The sequence below is a fragment of the Chanodichthys erythropterus genome, chromosome 20, assembly GCF_024489055.1.
Source record: "Chanodichthys erythropterus isolate Z2021 chromosome 20, ASM2448905v1, whole genome shotgun sequence".
Taxonomy (NCBI): Eukaryota; Metazoa; Chordata; class Actinopteri; order Cypriniformes; family Xenocyprididae; genus Chanodichthys; species Chanodichthys erythropterus.
The window spans coordinates 17,611,619-17,632,220 of NC_090240.1; the positions used below are offsets into that span (position 1 = coordinate 17,611,619).

Here is a 20,602-nt window from a genome sequence, read left to right on the forward strand (position 1 = left end):
CTGACACGTGAAGAGCACCAGAGGGTTAAACAAAAATTCTACATAAAAATTGCTTAATATATTTTCATCTCATTAAGAAATCCCCCCAAAATTGCCCACGCTCCAGATTACAAAATCAGTGCGCTACCGTGACGAGGACGAGGGGACGTTTGGCTGAAACGATGAAAAGTTCTGATTATTCATATTACTTATGGAAGTTAAATTGTGATTTTTTGTGGAATGATAAATTAAGCATGAAATCTTAATCAAAGGGGGGAAATCGACTCTTACACACTCAAACATAATAATCATTCTTTAATTAAAGATTAAGTTGTAAGACATTTAGGACATCAACAAACTCAAATACAAGTTCAAAAACATTTTAACAAAAAAAAAGTGTGAACATTAAAAATGTGTTGTGTGTGGTTGATTATCAGAACTGAACTCATGCATCACATGGAAGAAGGTGAAAGTGGAGTATTAGAATGCAGACATATACTTTCAATTAGTCTAGAATGCTTCAGGTGTTCTTATGTCATGCTAAAACCTTAAAAATAATATGCAATAATACAGCCAGGATTACATGAAGAAATTCACACATTTCAGTGGGAATACCAGCATCAGGGATTTGCAGTACATATTCTGATAATCCAAAAACTGTGTTGACTATTTGAAGAAGTAATTTGCTGAACACAGAAGAACTTAATCACATGAAAATTATAGTTAAATCTCATATGCAAAAATAAATTTGTAAAGAACTTTAAATAATACATATTCAAAAATAAACCATATAAATCTAAGCAAAGAAAATAAGACTGTTAAAAACTATCTACAATTGCTCGAATATAAAACCAACTAGTACAGTAACAAATTAGCCTTTTAAATGTTACTCCAAGACTGCATTTATTTTATTTTATTTTATTATTATTTTAATACAACTGCAATGATAAAGCAGATTTACTTACTAACATGTCTCAATATACATAAACCGTACGCTATGACACGACGGGTACGAGACCCTACAGTAGCAGCAGGCAATGGTATCATCTTCACTAGTTTAAGGAGGGGCAGAAATAAGACTTCCTCCTCGTGTTTACAGATCTCCTCGTGTAACATTTAACGATTAAATACAAGCCTGCCCGACACAACAGACTGATAGTGTAACTCAAAGCGTTCAGGAAACATCCACCGGGGGGTTTTGTGTGGATTCCAGGTTCTGCTATCCAGCTATCAGGTCAAGGGACTCTCAGACCACCAGGAGACCTCCTTCTGTACTCAATGAGAATCTAAGGCACCTCTGAACCCTGATAATCTTAGTGCGTGATGAGCTTCAAATCCCCGCTCCCGCCTGGATACAGCGCTGACTGCGACGAAAGCCCGGCCCTTACCGCAGCCACAGAGACTTCGAGAAAGCCTTAGAGGTCGTTTTGGGTCTCGGCCAATCATGAAATATCTCTCAATACGGAGCTTCTGTGGCCCAAACCAGCAGAAATATCATCTCTGAGAAATTTGTTATTCCTACAACTGGAAAAATTAGAAACACGCACACAAAAACATGCCCACAATGACCAATCTAACACGTATGGTCACAACGCCGGGACCATCTGCTGTCTCGTGACCTCACACACACACACACAACAACATGTGACATTTCGTTCGAGTGCATACTAAATCTGTGGACCTTCATGTTGTGGTGAACTGTAAGACTTTGAAGGTTGCCAAATGTAATTTTTTTTGTGCTATAAACACGATGTCAAAGGGACATTAAATACAAGGTAGCATTAAGAGCCGATTATTGGCAGGTTTAAATGCCACACCAGGAGGAGCTCGATGAGACGTTCCATTAATGCGACCGATTTTGCTGAAAACCATCCCATGCCTGGCATTTCAGAACATTAATGCCAAAGCTGGTGAGTTGGTATGGAGCAGTGAAGGCCGGTGTCACTTGGGCACAAGCCCTCGGGACTGTGGGTAAAGAGGAGACCCTGAGCCGGACAGAGGGCTGTGAGCTGAAGTTGGAGTGCTCACCTTCTTGCCAGTTTTTGGGCGGCTGTGAGAGGATTATGGGGAAAAATGAAAAGGTATATTAAGGTAGGATAAACAAAGAGGTGAAAAATAAAAGGGAAGAGGTTGAAGGTAGGGCTGCATGATATTGGGAAAAAACGATTTACTTTTTCTGCTATATATAATACAGTCAAACCAAAAATTATTCAGATATTTTAGATATTTTTTTTAATAGTGGGTGCAGGACACAATAGTTCATTTCTGTAAGTGAGGATACAAAATAAAAGTAAACTGTGACATATTAGACCCAAAATTCTTCATACAGTGCACTACCAGTAAAACTGAACAATCTTTGGTTCAAAATTTTTAGCAGACACTTTGACCTGACTAGGGATGTGCAACAGTGACCGAGTACTCGAGTACTTGACCGTGACAGCGACGATCGATCATTTAAACCATGATCGAAATGTATTTTGTCTTTTTTCTCCTGATTGGTTATAGGGCGGCACCCTGAGCTCCTCGAAGTCACGTCTGGCTTGACTTTGACAAGATCGATGAAAAAGACCGTTCAATGCAAGCTGTGCAACGCCAAGCTTTTATCTTGTGCTGAAAATATCCTTTCAATTCTATTCGTAATTAATTTCAATAATCATCAGTGATTTTCATACTGTAAAATAACATTTTGATTGATCAGAACGTGCAAATTGTATCCAAAATATTGCTGAAATATTTTTAAAGCACAATCAAATTTAAAGCTCACTTTTGCGTTCGCAAACCTTTTGCAGATGAAAGTTGTAATAGCTACATCTGATTAATCTACTACGGGATGCATTGGGTCGGGATATCAACATGTACATTATTACATTGCTCAAATGCAATGCCTGATATTGACAGTTGTTTGAGACGGTCATTGCTTTTAGATGTTTCTTTTAAAAGAATAAAAATACTGATGTTATAATAATCCAGCAGTGCTTTTTTCATCATATTTATTCAATGGCATAATTCGCATGGCTTCGAAAATGCGCAGTCACTTAATAAAGCACAGATCTGCCATAAACATGAGAACTTTATAGAAATCTTTTTCGATTACTCGTTTTTGAAACCTATCGATGATTGAAATGAAAAACTGCCAAAAATGCCCATCCCTAGACCTGACCATGTTGCGCTTAAATGTTATCTGACATAATTAGGATAATTTTTTCTGACAAAGTTTAACTCTGAGCTCTTGTCTTATTTTATTACCATTTTTTAAACAATAGCTTCAAGCTGTCTGAATACATTTTGGTTTGACTGTATATTGCAATATGAAGAAATAAAGGAATGTTCACCAGGCGACTAAAATAGCTTTATTTGGAAAGAATTAATGGGTGGGGTGATTCTGTTGGGAAGTACAAAAAAACTGCTAGAAAAAAATTATTCTGAATTTTTATGTGCAAACCATCTTTTTAAAGCTAAATTATTTATTTTTTTATTTTATTCTTTTATTTTCTTTCTTTTTTATGTTATATATATATATATATAAAATTTTATTTTAATATATATTTTTATTTTTTTTTTTATTATCAGTTCAAATTTGGGTGTTCAGACTTTTACTCTTTAGCAGAATGAACACTCCTCTTTCAGTAACCACAAAGTGGCCAGAGCTTAAAAGAACAAAATTCTCTCCACTTGAGATTGCATAAGGTACAATCCCACTGTTTTTGACCAATTCAGTATTAAAATAATAATTGTGATTTTTTTTTAAAGTGATTATTACTAAAAAACTAACAAAAAAAATATTGTAATATTGTGAAACTGTTGTACTGTAAAATAAGAAATCGAGTATTTTATAATATAAATAAAATAAAATATCTTAATTTCTCCATTTCAGCATTAAACCATCACTCATTTATTCTGACGGGTTGCTGGCAGATGGATGTATGCGCTGCCTGTATCATGTGGTCAGCTGCAGTGCTTCATCATGGGCTGCACACGTGTGGATGAGCAGTGGCATATATTCATTAAATTAAAATGCTGTCTGCGTGACATTGATTTTATTTTTTTATATCGTGCAGCCCTAGTTGGAGGGATCATTTCTCACCCTGACTTTGGTTTCTTGGAAAACCCAGCAGCTGAGGCGCTGAGGCCTGGACTGGGGCCCAGGCTGGCACGGAGGCCAGAGGCGTCCACCTGGATCTCGTCCTCCTCTCTCAGAGCGTCCTCCAGAGCCGCAGCCACTTTAGGCGCTATCACCGGTTCCTCGTAGTCTTTTGTGGTCCGTGTGGGCAAATCCAACTCCAGCAGCAAGATATTCTCAGCCTGGAAGACGGACAGGGAGAAAATAAAAAGATGAAGGCAAGAGAGCAAGGACAGAACGTGCGTTTGATCCTCCTGAGCTCATCTGTGTCGCTGTAAAGAGTGAGGGAGTGTTGCTTTGTGTAGTGCCGTGTGGGGGATTATGGGAACAGTGTCAGCATACCTTGTATCTGACATCAGGCCGCATCAACATGGCCATACGGGCATGCTGACTCAGAGGCCGTCTGTAGCCGACCGCAGAAACAGGCCTTTTCATCATCTGCTGATCACTGACACAAAAACAGACAGAAGAAACATCATAGTGAAAAAGCACAGGATGTCGATCGACAGAAAAATATACAAGTTTCAAACTTCCAAAATCAGCCAACATACTTCTGAATCCGGGTGATGGGGGTCATTTTCCAGAGATCATCTTCCTCGTCAAAAGTGGCTCTTGTCACAATCTTGTTCTTCTCCTCCAGTGGGATGAAGTTCTCTATGATCAGATGTCTGGTGGGGACAACAAATGATGACAATATATCTGGTGATTTTTTTGTTTTTTGGTCAGATTGATTCAACTGTCCTCATAAATAAGAAAAATTGACTATATTAATTATTTAAACACAGAAAACTCATTATTATTATTAATATTATTATTAAAAAACAGGAAATTTGTGAAAATATTAATATTGAAAAAGGTATGGGTCGCACTTTATTTTAAGGTGTCCTTGTTACAGTTTAATTATACATTTGAGTAATATTTAAAGGTGCAATATTATATTTAGTTCACTTGAGTACTTACAATATCCCAAATGTTTGCATTTGTAAATCATGAGAAAATTGCAGTTTTACCCGTGAGGAGTCGCCTGTCATCCGCTTTTATTTTGTAGAAACCATGGAAACACCAAAGACGCTTTAATATTTACATATTTTAATAGACAAGGGAACAACTGTTTTGATATATTTATAGACAGAAAACTAATTATTGTTATATAGCTCAACACGTTTAGTGATGTTTTGTGAGTCTCATGCTTTACCACGCCTCAGAGAAAAACACTATTGTGTGAAGTAGCTAACATAGCATCATCAGATGCAGCTTTATTTTTAGTAACAGTAATACAGCATTTTCTACATCATACAATACGTTTTAAAATGAATTGCATGTCATTTATCAACCCAATCATCCAGCATTTAATCTGATATTGTAAAATGGATCTATCTTACTGCAGTGTGTAACAGTGTCTCACAGCAGCCGCCGAGCGAACGCACAGAGTAACGTTATAACATCTTTTTCAGCTCCACAACACTCGCTCCTGCTCTGCTTCATACTACAGAAACGTTAATAATCACATCCATGAACATGATTTCTTCCTGAGTCCTATCCCTGTTCTTTTTCACCGGCCGTTGAGGTGGAGACCACATGTCCCAAGATTCAGCGTTCAAACTCGGCATCATCAAGCTACGCCTTTGTTTTGAATAGGCCTCTAGAGGACAGAAAATCTACATATTGCACCTTTAATGTACTTACCAAGGGTTATGAATAGGGTTTGATTATGTAATTATGCATAAGTTGCTGTTATTACTACAGTAATAAAGACTAAAAACTGTTACCAATGTATAAATGACCAACAAGCAGGGAAAATAACAAACAGTAACTAACACTTTTACACCTTGAAAAATGTAAATAATGATTTAGATGATCACATGCAGTGGAGTCTGTCAAGAACTTTGAACATCCATTGTAGAGTCATTTGTTTTTTCCTTTTCTTTATCTTGAACACTCAAGATATTTTCCATTAAACCAAACTCATTCTGCCAACTGCTGTCAAAAGCAGAAATCGTTCCCTTAATGGATACTCTACTGCAGAGATCTGTGTGTGTGTGTGTGTGTGTGTGTGTGTATGACATCTGTGATGTAGCAGTGCTGAGTCCAGATTTCCAAGCAGTCAGTCCAACACATTACAACAGCTTCATTAGGTCAGAACACATTTAGAGTTGTTTTTTTTTATTCAGCCTCTAAGCTAAAACAAATACTCACCGTCACACCCACATGCTGACTGTATTTAGAAGCAGAGTAGAAATGACAGGATCTGTGCGATAGATTTGATTCACTGGATTCTGATCCAATTCAAAATAAACTCAACTTGATTTGATTCAGTTACCAGCAATCTGGTTCAGAATGTTTTAAAGAGGACCTATTTTGCTTTTTCTTCTTTAGTGTAAAATGCTGCTGTAAAGTGACAAAGTCCACTTCACAGGGAGTTACTCTCTTTATCAGCTTGCACAGTTTCACCTCAACCGCATATAGTTCTTCTGGAAACGCATCAGCTGAATCTGCTCGGGCCGCACCGGTCTCAAATGGTACATATCCAACATGTTGAGCATTAATGATCAGCTGTGTGAGGGGAACCTCGAGGACAAGTGCGCATGCACTCTGTAGACCGTCACGTGGAACTAAACAATCTCAAATCAGAAAGCGAGCCGACGGAAGAATTACACGACTTCATCCAAAACGTTTTCTTTTCCCCCCACAAACTCTCTGTAAAAAGCAGTCCAAAAACTACTATCGCCATTCCTTCTTGCCCGTCGTCCACCATGTTTGTGATAAGATTTTATAAAGCCAGCCTTAACTTAGGTTAGTATGCAAACAGAATATGTGCTTTTTGAACATTCATATTCTAGTAGACCCAAAAAACAAAATCAAGACTTTGTAAAAGGGCATAATATGGGCATTTTAAAATGCATTTATAGCAAGGATTTATAAAATATTGGTACCATATTTATTATTGGTGGATATAAGATATCGGCTGATATTGGATATTTAATTGTTCATGCTCATTTCCATTTGCTGTAATAATACTCACTTAAAACTGAATCTTTAATAATTTATCGACACTGTTAAATATAATCTTTAGCAAAACTCAAAATGAATTTCCATTGTTCCTTTAGTACATTATAACGCTGCGAAGCCTAAATTCTGCTGAAGAGGGCTGGTGGGTTGACATACTTGAGTTTGAGCTCTCGGGTCAGCTCGTTCTGAGTCTGCTCCAGCTCCTGCCTGTACTTGACATGTTCATCCTGGGCGTCCTGAATCTCCGCCTTCACAGACTGGAGCTTGGAAAAGAGCTGCATGAAAGAGACAGAAACAAAAGACATTCAAAAAAAGAGCAGGCTCTTTACAGGCATATGCTCTAAACACTCAAGCAAAAGGAGGTCACATTCAGTCACGTATGGATGATTCTCAACGAGGAGGATAGAGATCTGCCATGAGAGCTGTCCTACTACCAGAGAATAGACTCTAAAAATACATCTGATCACATGCACAAGCAGCTTTTCCAATGCCATTGTAAGTTTATGTGTACAGTTCCTATAAGCCAGTGTTTCCTGCACCAGTACTTTAAACAACAAAGCCAATCCAATGCATAGAAGCTGATATACTATACCTTTTTCAGTTTCTTGGTCTTGATGTCAACTTCCTGCTGCAGTGAGCTGTACGTCTCTTTCAACTCCAGCGTCTCCTCATCACGACACTCCATTTCCTGCTGCATCTCCCTTTCCCGCCTTTTCTGCTCGCACACACATTATAAATGTTTTAAACATCTTTGTGATTCACATGCCCAAGTGGAACTGCTCATATGAAGTTAATAACATAGCAACGGCGATATATATTTCTAGCCAATCCCAGTTCAGATAAAAATTTGTTGTTAAACATATTGCATCAGATTTTCTCTGTAAGGTATTTAAATGCAGCAAGGTATGTAGAAAAAAAAAAAAAAATGAATGCTCAAATCAGCATTTTTTTTTCTCCATTTGAAATTTAGCTTCCCAAAATATCCATATCACATACTATAGGGCGACTCAAATGACCGGTCTCCTTTGAAACGACCTTGAGGACTGAAACACAGTCCAGCTCAATAACTATACGGGCTGTTGTTGGAAACTCTACCTGTTCAGCTATCTCCTGTCTCTTCAGCTCCAGAATCCTCTGCTGCTCATTGGTGTGGTCGACAATGTTCTTCCCCCCCACCAGCAGCTTGCTCTCCATGGCCTGAGAACAATGAACTGGTTATCACATAAGCCAAATGCATTTGTCAAGAGTATTTGTTTCCATCACTGACAACAGACGAATTGTTGAATCTTCAATGTATTTTATTGAAGTCTGCAGCCTGAACAGAATGTGAGACAAAATAAATGAGTAGTAATATGAATAAGAACAATAAACAAATGACTCTTATGAGCTGGTTCTTTGAATGAACCCATAAAAACGGGCTGTACAAAGATTTTTTGCTGTTTGACAGTCATTTCCCTAACAATATCTTCATTGACCCAATGCAAAAAAAAATTAAAATTATGAATTTAAACATATATTTACATTTATAATTTTAATTCTTCAAGTTTCAAATTTTACATCTATAATTTTTACATTTGTTTTTTTATATTTTTTATATATATTTTTTTTAAATATATTTTACATGCATTAAATGTTTTAAGGGTTTTTTTTTATTAAATGTTACATTTATCACACAGAAAATTTGCAATAATTTTACTATGTTTATTATATATATATATATATATATATATATATATATTTCTTTTTTTCTTTTTTTTTAAATACTACATACATTACAATTCAAAAGTTTGGGGCCAGTAAGATTTAAACAAATAATAATAATAATAATAATAATAGTTTTATTCCAGCAAGGACACTAAATCGATCAAAAGTTACAGTAAAGAAATGTATAATGTTGGAAAAAAAAATTACGTTTCAAATATTCTGTTTAATGCTGTACAGTTGAAATTTCTATCTATCATAGAAAAAAATATATCATGGTTTCCACAAACAAAATAAAAATTCAGCTTTTATCACAGGAATAAATTACACTTTAAATTACAATAGAAAAGTTATTTAATTTATCACAATTTTACTGTTTTTACTGTATTTTTAATAAAAAAAAATGCAGCTTCAGTGAGCTTCTTTCAAATATTATATAATATATATATATATATATATACTGCCCTCCAAAAGTTTGGAAACGCCCTAGAAAAGTGGGGTTTTGGACAATATTGGCATGAATCCTTTTTAATTTGTGATAATTTTGCACTGATAAGGGACAACACAAACTCCAAAAACATATTTTATCACATAAACAGTTCATACATAGAAAAACTTAAATGTTCGATTAATCAAAATATCCAGCATTAGCAGCTATCTGACCTAAACTGGTTCTGATTGGTTCATTGTATTCTAAACTTAATTGGCAATCAATTGTTGAAGCTATTAAGGTGTGCTGACCCAAAAATCTTTTACAAACCCGGGCCAAGTTTAATCCAGTAACCAGCATCACAGCAAAGGGGCGTGTCTGACTCTGACATGTATATATTGCCATTATTATGTAATCAAAATCATTATTGCTGGACTACTGATAATGTCAAGTTACTGTAATGTATGTGCACCAAAAAATGATAAGGACTTATGCTGATATCGTCCAAAACCACACTTTGCTAGAGGTGTTTCACAACTTTTGGAGGGCAGTGTGTTATATATATATATATATATATATATATATATATATATATATATATATATATATATATATATATATATATATATATATATATATATATATTTATTCTCAAACTTTTGAACAGTAGTGTATTTCATCTCAAAGTCTGGACCGTCTAACCTTAACTTTGGCCGCCAGCATCTCTGAAGCCTCCTTCTCTTTGCGAAGATCGTCCATCTTCCTCTCCTTCTCTTTCAGCAGCCGCTGTTTCTCCTCTGCCACCAGGCTGTGGTCCTCCATGATGGCCCTCCTCTCCTTCTCCAGCTTCTCCTGTTGCTCACGCCAATAATCCGCGATGTTCTTATCCGCACCCATCTCTTCCTCTTCGTCGTCGTCGTCATCCTCCTCATCGTCATCCTCTTCCTCCTCATCCTCCAACTCCTCTCCTCCTTCTCCAACCCTCCTCCTCCTCCTTTTTCTCTTCTTCTTGCCAGACCTTTTCTCCAGCTGTTCTTTCAAGCGGGCGATCTCCTCCTGAAACTCCCGGAGCAGGGCATCCTTGGGGTCTTCGTTGACGCGGGGCTTGTTCTTGATGTTTTTGGCGCGGTTTGCATAGCGTAGCGTGGTCAGAGTCTCCTCCACATTGTAGGAAGCAGGTCCAATGTTGGCCACCATAACCGTCCTGGCATTTCCTCCCAAGGAATCCTGCAGCAGTCTCGTCAGCTTAGAGTCACGGTACGGGATGTGGGTGCTTCTCCCGTCCACCAGCGCTGAGATGACGTTGCCCAAAGCTGACAAGGAGAGGTTGATTTTGGTGGCTTCTTTCAAGCGCTCACCCTGAGCACCAGTTTTGGTCTGTCTTTCACTTCCTGCCAGGTCAACAAGGTTGAGTTTCCCAACCCGAATGTGGTTCTCTCCATCAAGACCCAACTCGCTGCACTCGATGGTGATGACGAAGATGGCGTGAGAGCGAGAGCTGTGCTCGTTCATGTTAGTCGCACCAACCGAGCGGTTCTGGTTCCCCACATTCATCACGTGCTCAATCTCACGAACACTTTTAGTGACGAACGAAGAGAGGTCTTTAACGTAGACGCCCGTGTCGGGCCTCTCTTTGAGCTCCAGTCGCCGCATCTGGTCCTTCGATAAGAGGTCCCTGATTTCTTCTTGATAGATCTCCAAGTAGGAAGCCCTGACCAAGTACTGCTGGTTCTGAGAGCGGGAGATGTGCGTGAAAATGTGTTCAAAGGAATTGGGAATGACACCCCTCCTGTCGGGGTCGTTTCGCACCCCTTCCATCGTGTAAGTCTTTCCTGTGCCCGTCTGGCCGTAGGCAAAGATGGTCCCGTTGAAGCCGAACAGTACAGAGTCCACCAATGGGCGGAAGGTCTCATCGTAGAGCTCCATCTGCTTCGAATTCCAGTCGTAAACAGAGTCGAAGGTGAACACTTTGGGGTGCTCATGGGAGGACGTGGCTCGAGGGTTGCGCACGGCCACTTGCCCCAACTTCACATCCACAGAGACCACCCTATCGAAGTTGGCGACTCGCTCCTTCTCATTCATGGGGCGACAACGCACCACTACCTTAACGGATTCAGAGCTCTTGCTTTTAGACATTTTGGTGCTTTGGTGTATCTGCAGACTGTTAATGTGTTTGTAGTTTATTTCACAGTGATGGTGCTGCCAGCATCAGAGCCTGCAAAACATGACGCAACTCAGTGAAACATGAACAAAGCCAAGAGATAAAGATCTCTCGTGTTATGGTTACAGCAAACAAACACAGAAAATATTCATCTAGAATCTGTAGTAACCATTTTTCACAAAAAGACTGAATGATATGAGCATAGTTGGTAAGCAAACAAAATTTGAGTCAGCCTTCGGTCTTATGTCAATTTAGACTTTTATTATGATTTTCACTTTTTATATCCAATTCCTGTCAAGATCTACTGTTTATGTATTGACTGTCTGAGTAACAAAACAGTTAAACTTTTTCTTTATAGGTCAGAAATAATGTTAGGTACCAACCAAGCAGTTGACCAAATTAACAAAAACAAACAAAATGACTAGGAATTTCAAGTTGTTTTTTTTTTGTTTTTTTGTTTTTTATTGGCATGAAACTGAACTTGCGAGTATTTTCTTCACTATAGTGACGTATATCCAAGTGAAATGGCTTCTTGAACAAGAAAAAATGTAGGGTGGGACATGATTTTGTTCATCAAGAATTTATTGAATCGTTGTCTATTGCTATGATGTCATGTGAGTGACAGGTTGCCCCCGCCCTCATGCAGAAAAACATCATCAGAGTAGAGAATGACTTATTCACGATACAGCACTAGCCTCGAGTACCTTATTGCTTTTATAAAACCCCACAATACAAATATTAAAGCCAAAAATATGTATCAACGCAACTTTCATGAACTAAACTTTCACTAAAAGCCTTCCTTCCACCGGAAAAAAATAGTCCCTGACCGTGAACAGCAACAGAAGTTACATTATTACACCATTAGATGGCGGCAAAGACTGTCTTTATGAGTGTGTCAGTCAGTAGTGAAGACTTTTACATTGAAAAGACTGAATTGTTGTGAACACGGAACAAAACGCAACTGACAAATGCTTTGACTAGCACTGTCAGTCACGGGAAAACCCCTTTACTGTTAAAAGGACAAGATAATACATCATTTAAACATATTTTTTATTATGAACATGTGACTGACCTGAAGAAATGCTAAATCTGAATGCAGGTAATAAACTCACTCACTCGATCTCTTCTCACAATACTCTTCTACATGATATTGAGAACAGTTTACGTTGCTAAGAGCGGTTGCTAAGGGTGTTGTGTAGTGATACACAGAACTGCTTGCAGTATAAATATTGTAATATTCCATAAAAAATAAGAATTGTCAATTTTGAATTCATGGTGACTTTAAACTAGTTTGAGCACCATATAAATGCCATGGTCCCTCAATATCATTCAGTACTATGGTTGGCTGTATATCAAAATAGCATTATATGATCAGTTATTTGTAAAGTTTGGGTGGATTAGTTTCAGTTGAACTAGACCTAGAATAATATTACAATGTTTATACTGTAGATTTTTGTAGCTTTACACTATCCAAATAAAGAAAAGAGCTGAGGCTAAGGGAAAGTGATCTGCTTGATCACCATTAATACATTTCTACATTTCTGCACTAAGTACAGACTTGAAAAGTCGTTCATGCCACTCCTGAATTATCGTTTTGCATTATTATTTACAAGTAATATTACAATATTTAATGCAGCCACTTTTCTGTAACCAAACCAAAAGTATTAAGTTATATAAAGCAATTTGTGTGTTTTCTTGCGAGAAATAATTATGCAACATTTGTTGAAGTACTAAAGACGTTTTTAGTATTATTCACCAATTAGCATTGTTCCTACATTGCCCACAATTATAATTTATACGACAAAACACAATCCGCTAACTGCTATATTAGCAGTAGCATAAATGCTAATTCACATAAGCCCATAAAGATCAGGTTTAATCTCAAATATCTGTAAATCTGTTTATCTGAATTAACCTCAGTTGTCATGCGATGGAGATATCAACGACGACAGACCGACTAAAGAGTCAAATGCGAGTCAAGAATTGTCTGTTTGTTGAAAATGTCATTGTTTCAGCTTGAATTATGATATGTAATAAAGGTTCAATAACATAGTTTGGCTAATCGTAGCGGTTATAAAGGGATCAATGAGACAGATCTCCTCAGAGACTCAAAACAAGCGGCCTGGCAACAGCAAACAAACCGAATCACACACACCCCTCATAAACACACACATGATGAGGCTCACCTGTCCCATCCCCAACCGTTCAACCTGTAAATCTCGCTGAAGATCGCCGTCGCCTTCATGTCCTCAGATCTGCCAAGCGCTCAAATCTGCAGAATTACCCGTGTGTCTCCTCCCGAGCTCCGGCAGCCATGTCCTGAGAGGAGGGAGAGAGGGAGGGAGAAGTGCTGGATCCCCCTGCAGGCCGGGATGGATCACTGGGATCAGTCCAGATTCACATTTCCAGAACGGCTTCAGTCGTGAAACTTGTATGTTTGTGTTTTATTATATTAAAGCAATAGAATAACTGTAAAGCGCCCCTTCAAAATACATTAAGGGAATGAATAAACAATTTATTGTACTGAAAATCAAGTTTTTAATGTTGTTTACATGTCTGTGTGGTGTTTTTAATATGCTTTAAGACAAACCATGTGCAAATTCATGTGTCAACATCATTGCTGAGTATTTTCTCTTTAAATCTGCAGTGAAAAAAAGACGGTTTGAAATCGCTGGTGTTTCTGACGTCACAAACTACCTTGTAACCAATCACGTCAACGTGTGGGCGGGCTTCTGCATATCATTAACAGTGAACTAGCAGAGAAGACAGGTTATATTTTTCTGTTGATATGAAAAATCGTGTAGATTTAGCAATGTGGCGGGTGTATGATGTATATTATGATGAACTATATGCCTTTCTCTGACGTTCTGAGCTGTTAAAGTGTTTGTAAGGATACTGATTGTTGGCGAATGGGAACATGGTTTGTGTAACATTATCAACACATTATTAGCTGTTTGATGACATAGTCAAGCAAAAGGTTAATTATATTAATTACCATTATGTGTCCGATGTTGTAAAGAGTGACACTATTGTGCAGCGTTAACCTCAGTAAGTTGACCGAGTGGATCTCTGAGCTGGCATGAGCGAGTGGAGGCGGGGCTAATTAGCATATTCATAGATCCGCGTATACTAAATGAGGCAAGGGTGTAGAGTTACATTCAAGCTATTTTAAGGCATAAGGATTTTTTTTTTCTCAGGAAAAAAAAAAAACATTTAAATATGTCATTTTGGTGATCAAAGATGAGTTTCAAAAATGAGAATCAAAAATTGAATTTATCTTGGCATAGTTGAATAACAAGAGTTCAGTACATGGAAATGACATACATTGAGTTTCAAACCCCGTTGTTTCCTCCTTATAAAAATCTCATTTGTTTAAAAGACTTCCGGAAAACACGCGGCTCTCAACATAACACCGACTGTTACGTAACAGTCGGGATCATTAATATGTACGCCCCCAATATTTGCATATGCCAGCCCATGTTCAAGGCATTAGATAAGGGCAGCCAGTATTAACGTCTGGATCTGTGCACAGCTGAATCATCAGACTAGGTAAGCAAGCAAGAACAATAGCGAAAAATGGCAGATGGAGCAATAATAACTGACATGATCCATGATATGGTAGCATGATCCATGATAACATGATCCATGATAGCATGTTTCGTTAGCCTGTTGCTATAGTACTGTTAAATGTGGTTAAAGTTACCATCGTTTCTTACTGTATTCACGGAGATGAGAGCCGTCGATATTTTCATTTTTAAACACTTGCAGTCTGTATAATTCATAAACACAACTTCATTCTTTATAAATCTCTCCAACAGTGTAGCATTAGCCGTTAGCCACAGAGCATAGCCTCAAACTCACACAGAATCAAACGTTAACATCAAAATAAATACTTTACTCACATAATTCGAAGCATGCATACAGCATGCATGACGAACATCTTGTAAAGATCCATTTGAGGGTTATATTACCTGTGTGAACTTTGTAAATGCGCTGTAATATAGTCGAGAGCTCGTGTGGCAGGGAGCACGCCATTTAAAGGGGCGGCGCTGCCAAAATCAGTGTATAGTTAATGATGCCCCAAAATAGGCAGTTAAAAAAATTAATAAAAAAAAAAATCTATGGGGTATTTTGAGCTGAAACTTCACAGACACATTCAGGAGACACCTTAGACTTATATTCCATCTTGTGAAAAAGCATTCTTGGGCACCTTTAAATTATTGACAACAGGGGGACTTTAATAAAAAAAATAAAAAAATAAATAGCAGTTTTCAAATTGACAAATAAATAGACCTTTCACATTTTAAAAGTCATCTATGCACAGATTTGTTGCAATAACAAAAAATCTACATTGTTGTTCAAAAGTTTGGGGTCACTAAGATTTGTTGTTGATGAAATTAATTAATAGTAATTTAAAAATCAGCAAGGATTATTAACGATCTAAATTAGCAAATGTTTCCTAAATATCAAATCATCATATGAGAATGATTTCTGAAGGATCATGTGACACTGAAGACTGGATTAATGATGCTGAAAATTCAGTTTTGATCACAGAAATAACATTTTAAAAATTGTACCAACCCTGAACTTTAGTGTAGTAAACAGTAGCATAGTAACCACTGCATTTGATTCATTTATTTTTGTAAAAAATTGTAAATGAGTATATTCTGATGTAGACTTGTTGTAAAAACCTTTAAAAGAAGCCTTTTTTAAATAATCATAAACCAAACGACATAAATGCACACAGAATACTGCTCGTTTTATTTTTTATTGATAAAGTTGAGGAATTTGAGGAATGTCTTCTTAAGTCGTACAAAATTACTAACAATTACAAACAAATTAAAACACTTAAAAAACATTTGTCATTTGGTTTGACACCGACTTTCAATAAATGTCAACCTGCATTACTGTAAGACAGCAGAAAATCTGTATGACATGCATTCAATGTATGATGCATTCCTATATTCGTTTTCAGAAATCACTCCATCATCTGATGACTCTGGAGGCCTTCAACTGAAAAGTGCACACTGCTTACATCTGACTGATTCGGACTAGTCTCTCTGCCACAGGAGTCAGTTTCCATCCTTAAATTATCTACACAGATGATCCAGTACAAATATATAATCGATATGCAATGACAAACACTCACATTTCCTTCTACAGGAAATATGGAGCCAAACATTGTGGAGCATTTGGTTCTGGTTTGACTGCTCTCAGTTACGACAGTAGTGCAAAATGGGAGACATGCAGTGTCCAGAGAAATTAATAAGGAACTAACTTCCTTTGGTCTCCCTTCATTTAAGTACTTGAAGCATTTATCCGAATTTTCTTGTTCAAAAACTAAAGAGACACCTGAAACATGCGAAACATCATCCAGTCTTCACAGTTACAAAAACGTAACCTTTTATTTCATTAGAGTTCTTCTTTTCTTTTCCTTTTTCCTGGGTGGTCCATGCCAAAGAAGGATGAAGGTTTCCCGTGAACATCTCTCTCCCTTTTAACAAACGCCGAGAAGGACGAAACGCAGTTGCCGATGAAGTGATCGGCCTGGCCGAGGATATACAGGTCGACCTGAGCAGTGTCCGGCTGCAAGCTCACGACCTTCACCTGCACAGAATGTGTCAACACTATTATACCCGGTCAACTAAATCACGTTCACGCATTAGTGGTGTTAATATGAAAGCTCACCTTGCCCTTGAAGAGTTTCTGAATCTCTGCGGTGTGCGATTCGGAGTCGGTGGCTACGTACACTGACTGAGCGCCGGTGTTCTTCACCCAGAGCTTCACGGCACGGCGGATCTCGGACAGGTCCGGTAAACACATGGTCATGGTCAGCGGCAGGGCGGTTTGACGGTCGTATCCCACACACTGAGGAGACGCCATGAAGTGAGGCCCGGTATCACCCGTCTTCAGAAGCTTGCAGGCGTTTTGCTGTGAGGAATGGTAAAACGAATATAGTTAAGAGGATATGACGTGCATCATCTGATTCAGACGGGTGTTGTCAAAAGTACAGACTTCGATACCAAGTCGGTACTGAAATTTTAAAAATGTGCAGCCTGTCTGTTCTAGAAGCTTCCAGCTGAAAGACCTCCTCTCACTCACATCACAGAGCTTACCCAATCAGAGCCAATCCTCAGATGGATGCCCACATAGGGTCTGTTTAGCAGGGTGTTGATATGGCCTTCTCCCTCCTGCACCAGTTTGTCCGACCACACCACATACTGCTGCAGTCCAGTGTGCTCCTCCAGGACAGGGAACTGCGCTGGGGCTCCTGGAAGAGCCAGAACGGGATGCTCTGATGGAGGAAACCTGAAGAGAAACACAGCGTTTGAGAGGTGGAGGGAGCATGAGTGCAGGCATTTTGATTTATTCAAGCGTTTCAGCTTATAGGGTTAGTTCACCTACAAATGAAATTTCTGTCATTTATTTCTCACCCTCATGTCGTTCCACACCTGTAAGATCTTCATTCATCTTCAGAACACACATTAAGATATTTTTGATGAAATACGATGGCTCAGTGAGGCGTCGAGAATACTTTTTGTGTGCCAAAAAAAAACAAAATAAAGACTTTATTCAACAATATCTAGTGATGGGTGATTTCAAAACACTGATTCATGAAGCTTTACGAGTCTTTTGTGTCGAATCAGTGCTTCAGAGCGTGAATCAAACTGCCAAAGTCACGCCCCCAAGTGGTGAACCATTGAAATTTTGTAACACTTATGTAACAAAGCCTCGTTTGCTGAAATCACATGACTTTGGCAGTTTGATTCATGCTCTGAACCACTGATTCGACACAAAAGATTCGTAAAGCTTCATGAAGCAGTGTTTTGAAATCGGCCATCACTAGATATTGTTGAATAAAGTCATTATTTTGTTTTTTCGGCTCACAAAAAGTTTTCTCGTCGCTTCATAACATTAAGGTTGAACCACTGTAGTCACATGATCTGTTTTAAATATGTCTTTAGTAGCTTATTGGGCATTGAAAGTGTTAATTATCTTGCTGTCATTGCAGGCCTCACTGAACCATCGGATTTCATCAAAAAATATCTTAATTTGTGTTCTGAAGATGAATGAAGGTCTTACGGGTGTGGACGACATGAGGGAGAGTAATTAATGACAGAATTTTCATTTTTGGGTGAACTAACCCTTTAATCTTACCTCTTTATCCAGTGTGGCTGGTAGTAGGAACTGAATGAAAGACCTCCAAAAAGAATGGAACGGTCAAAGTCGACTCCGATATGGTCCCAGAACGGACCAAAAGGATTTCCATCCTGCATCAGAATCAACAGGCTGTGTTACAAGTTCATGTCATGAAAAAATTTTGCAGTATGAATCTGCTAATCTACTAATACTCCAGTAGATGGCAGTGTTTCCAAAGCATATGCCATCATTGATCAGCCTTAAAGGGACAGTTCACCCAAAAATGAAAATTCTGTCATCATTTCCTCTCCCTCATGTTGTTCCACACCCGTACATATGTCTTTCTGGGGGGCGAGAACATTCTTCCAAATATCTTCCTTTGTGTTCAGCAGAACAACGACAGGTGTGAACAACATGAGGGAGAGTAAATGATGAAAGAATTTTCATTTTTGGGTGAACTATCCCTATTTTCTCTCATTTCACATTGTGAAAGTCCAGCAAAAAAAAAGAAATGAAGGAAGTGTCAAAGCCAGAGCAACAAATCCAACAATACCACATGTCTGCAGTGTGAAGTGCATAAACTCACAGTATTCTGAACTGAAAGAACGAACAGCCGCATTACCTTCATCGGACAGCTCTTTTTGTCCAGGCTCCTCTGAGCGGACGACTCGAAGCAGTAGGCGACTCTCTGACCGCGGGGCCAGTGCTCAGGAGCCAAGTGCTCCATGAAGTCCTCCAGACTCACCACACGGTGGTACTGCTTCACCGGCTCCAGCTGGAAATACTCACTGTAAGGGACGTGCACCTGTCAGAGACGCAGGAGCATACCGTACGTTATCAATAACTTGTGCTTTCCCCATTATCATGAGGAGCTTCATCAGCCCCTGCGCTCCTGAAGCTGGAGAGAGCTGGTGTTGCTCCGAGATGACCTCACGTACAGGCCAATGATCAGTGCTCTTATTGTTCTCGGTAATTGAAATAAAATATTAATATTAGCATAAAATAAAACTTTATTAAAATGAAAACTGACTATATAAACAAAAAAACAGTGATAAATAATACTAACATTGGTTTGAACCAGATAATGACCAGCTATAAACCAGCAACTGTGTCCCAAAACCCCAGCAGCTCCAGCTCATGTGTGCAGGATCATGATCATGTGAAATGTGAAAAGAGTGTTTACGTTTTGGAAAGGGGGCGCGTGATGGCGGTACACGATCCACGGCGGGACCGCGAGAGTTCGGTTCAGCATTTTAGCAAAAGCCAGTGATCCGAGAAAATGATCCACTTGGTTTCCAAAGCGACCTAAAGAAGCGCACACAGAGACGTGTTTATCACTCAGCGCGCGCGCACACACACACACACACACACACACACACACACACTCATCTTTACCCATGCACGGGCAGTACAGAATGTATCCGCTCTCGTCCCACGTCACGCCCGCAGCGCCGCTCACTGCGTTCTGGGAAATGAGTGTTACATGCAGAAATGTTACAATGAAAACTTTCAGCTGCTTTGGTCTCGCCGCCATCGCTGATCATTCGCTATCCCACAATGCACTGCGAAGGTAAGGTTAACCCTTCACATCCCGGTGAATTTTGACACACTTTTCAATACATGCACGTTTCTGGTGTTTCAGGTCTAGCCTGTGTAATGTAAATATCTAATGATTTTAGCACGTTTATTTGTGAAAAAAAAAATGTTTACTGTGCAGCTGTACAGGGATGTGGTACCATATAAATCATTTAAATATTTAATCCAGTTTAAATGTTACATTAAGAGTATAAATGATACATCTGCGGAACTTTAAAAGCACTGAAATGTGATGAACCACAGATTTACAGATATATAAATGCAGTTTAACTGCATAATTGGATCAAATTAAATAGAAATGGTCTTGTGTAAAACAAAGCTTTTCTCCAAACGTTTTCAAATCATTTTTTTATGTGGGTTTTTGTTTTCAGACAGAGCAATAATTGTTTCAAAAACACATATGCTTTCTATGACCTGACTGAAAGGGTTAATTCACCCAAAAATGAAAATTCAGTCATTAATGACT

The 20,602-nt window shown here is 38.5% G+C and overlaps 2 protein-coding genes across 2 annotated transcripts; both read right to left on the bottom strand.

Annotated features, from left to right (window-relative positions):
• Positions 1-319: 319 nt before the first annotated feature.
• kif3b (kinesin family member 3B) lies at positions 320-13,733 on the bottom strand. Its single transcript, XM_067371762.1, has 9 exons — positions 13,587-13,733; positions 9,942-11,454; positions 8,204-8,305; positions 7,701-7,823; positions 7,265-7,383; positions 4,651-4,767; positions 4,442-4,547; positions 4,064-4,281; positions 320-2,029 (listed from the first exon to the last, which is right to left on the bottom strand). Exons 2-9 carry the CDS (start codon positions 11,373-11,375, stop codon positions 1,921-1,923), a joined length of 2,328 nt encoding a protein of 775 aa, XP_067227863.1. The 5' UTR covers positions 11,376-11,454; positions 13,587-13,733; the 3' UTR covers positions 320-1,920.
• Positions 13,734-16,159: 2,426 nt separating this feature from the next.
• On the bottom strand, positions 16,160-20,082 carry pofut1 (protein O-fucosyltransferase 1). Its single transcript, XM_067371460.1, has 7 exons — positions 19,936-20,082; positions 19,724-19,845; positions 19,163-19,345; positions 18,559-18,671; positions 17,517-17,709; positions 17,089-17,331; positions 16,160-17,007 (listed from the first exon to the last, which is right to left on the bottom strand). Exons 1-7 carry the CDS (start codon positions 20,072-20,074, stop codon positions 16,813-16,815), a joined length of 1,188 nt encoding a protein of 395 aa, XP_067227561.1. The 5' UTR covers positions 20,075-20,082; the 3' UTR covers positions 16,160-16,812.
• Between the last annotated feature and the right edge of the window lie 520 nt (positions 20,083-20,602).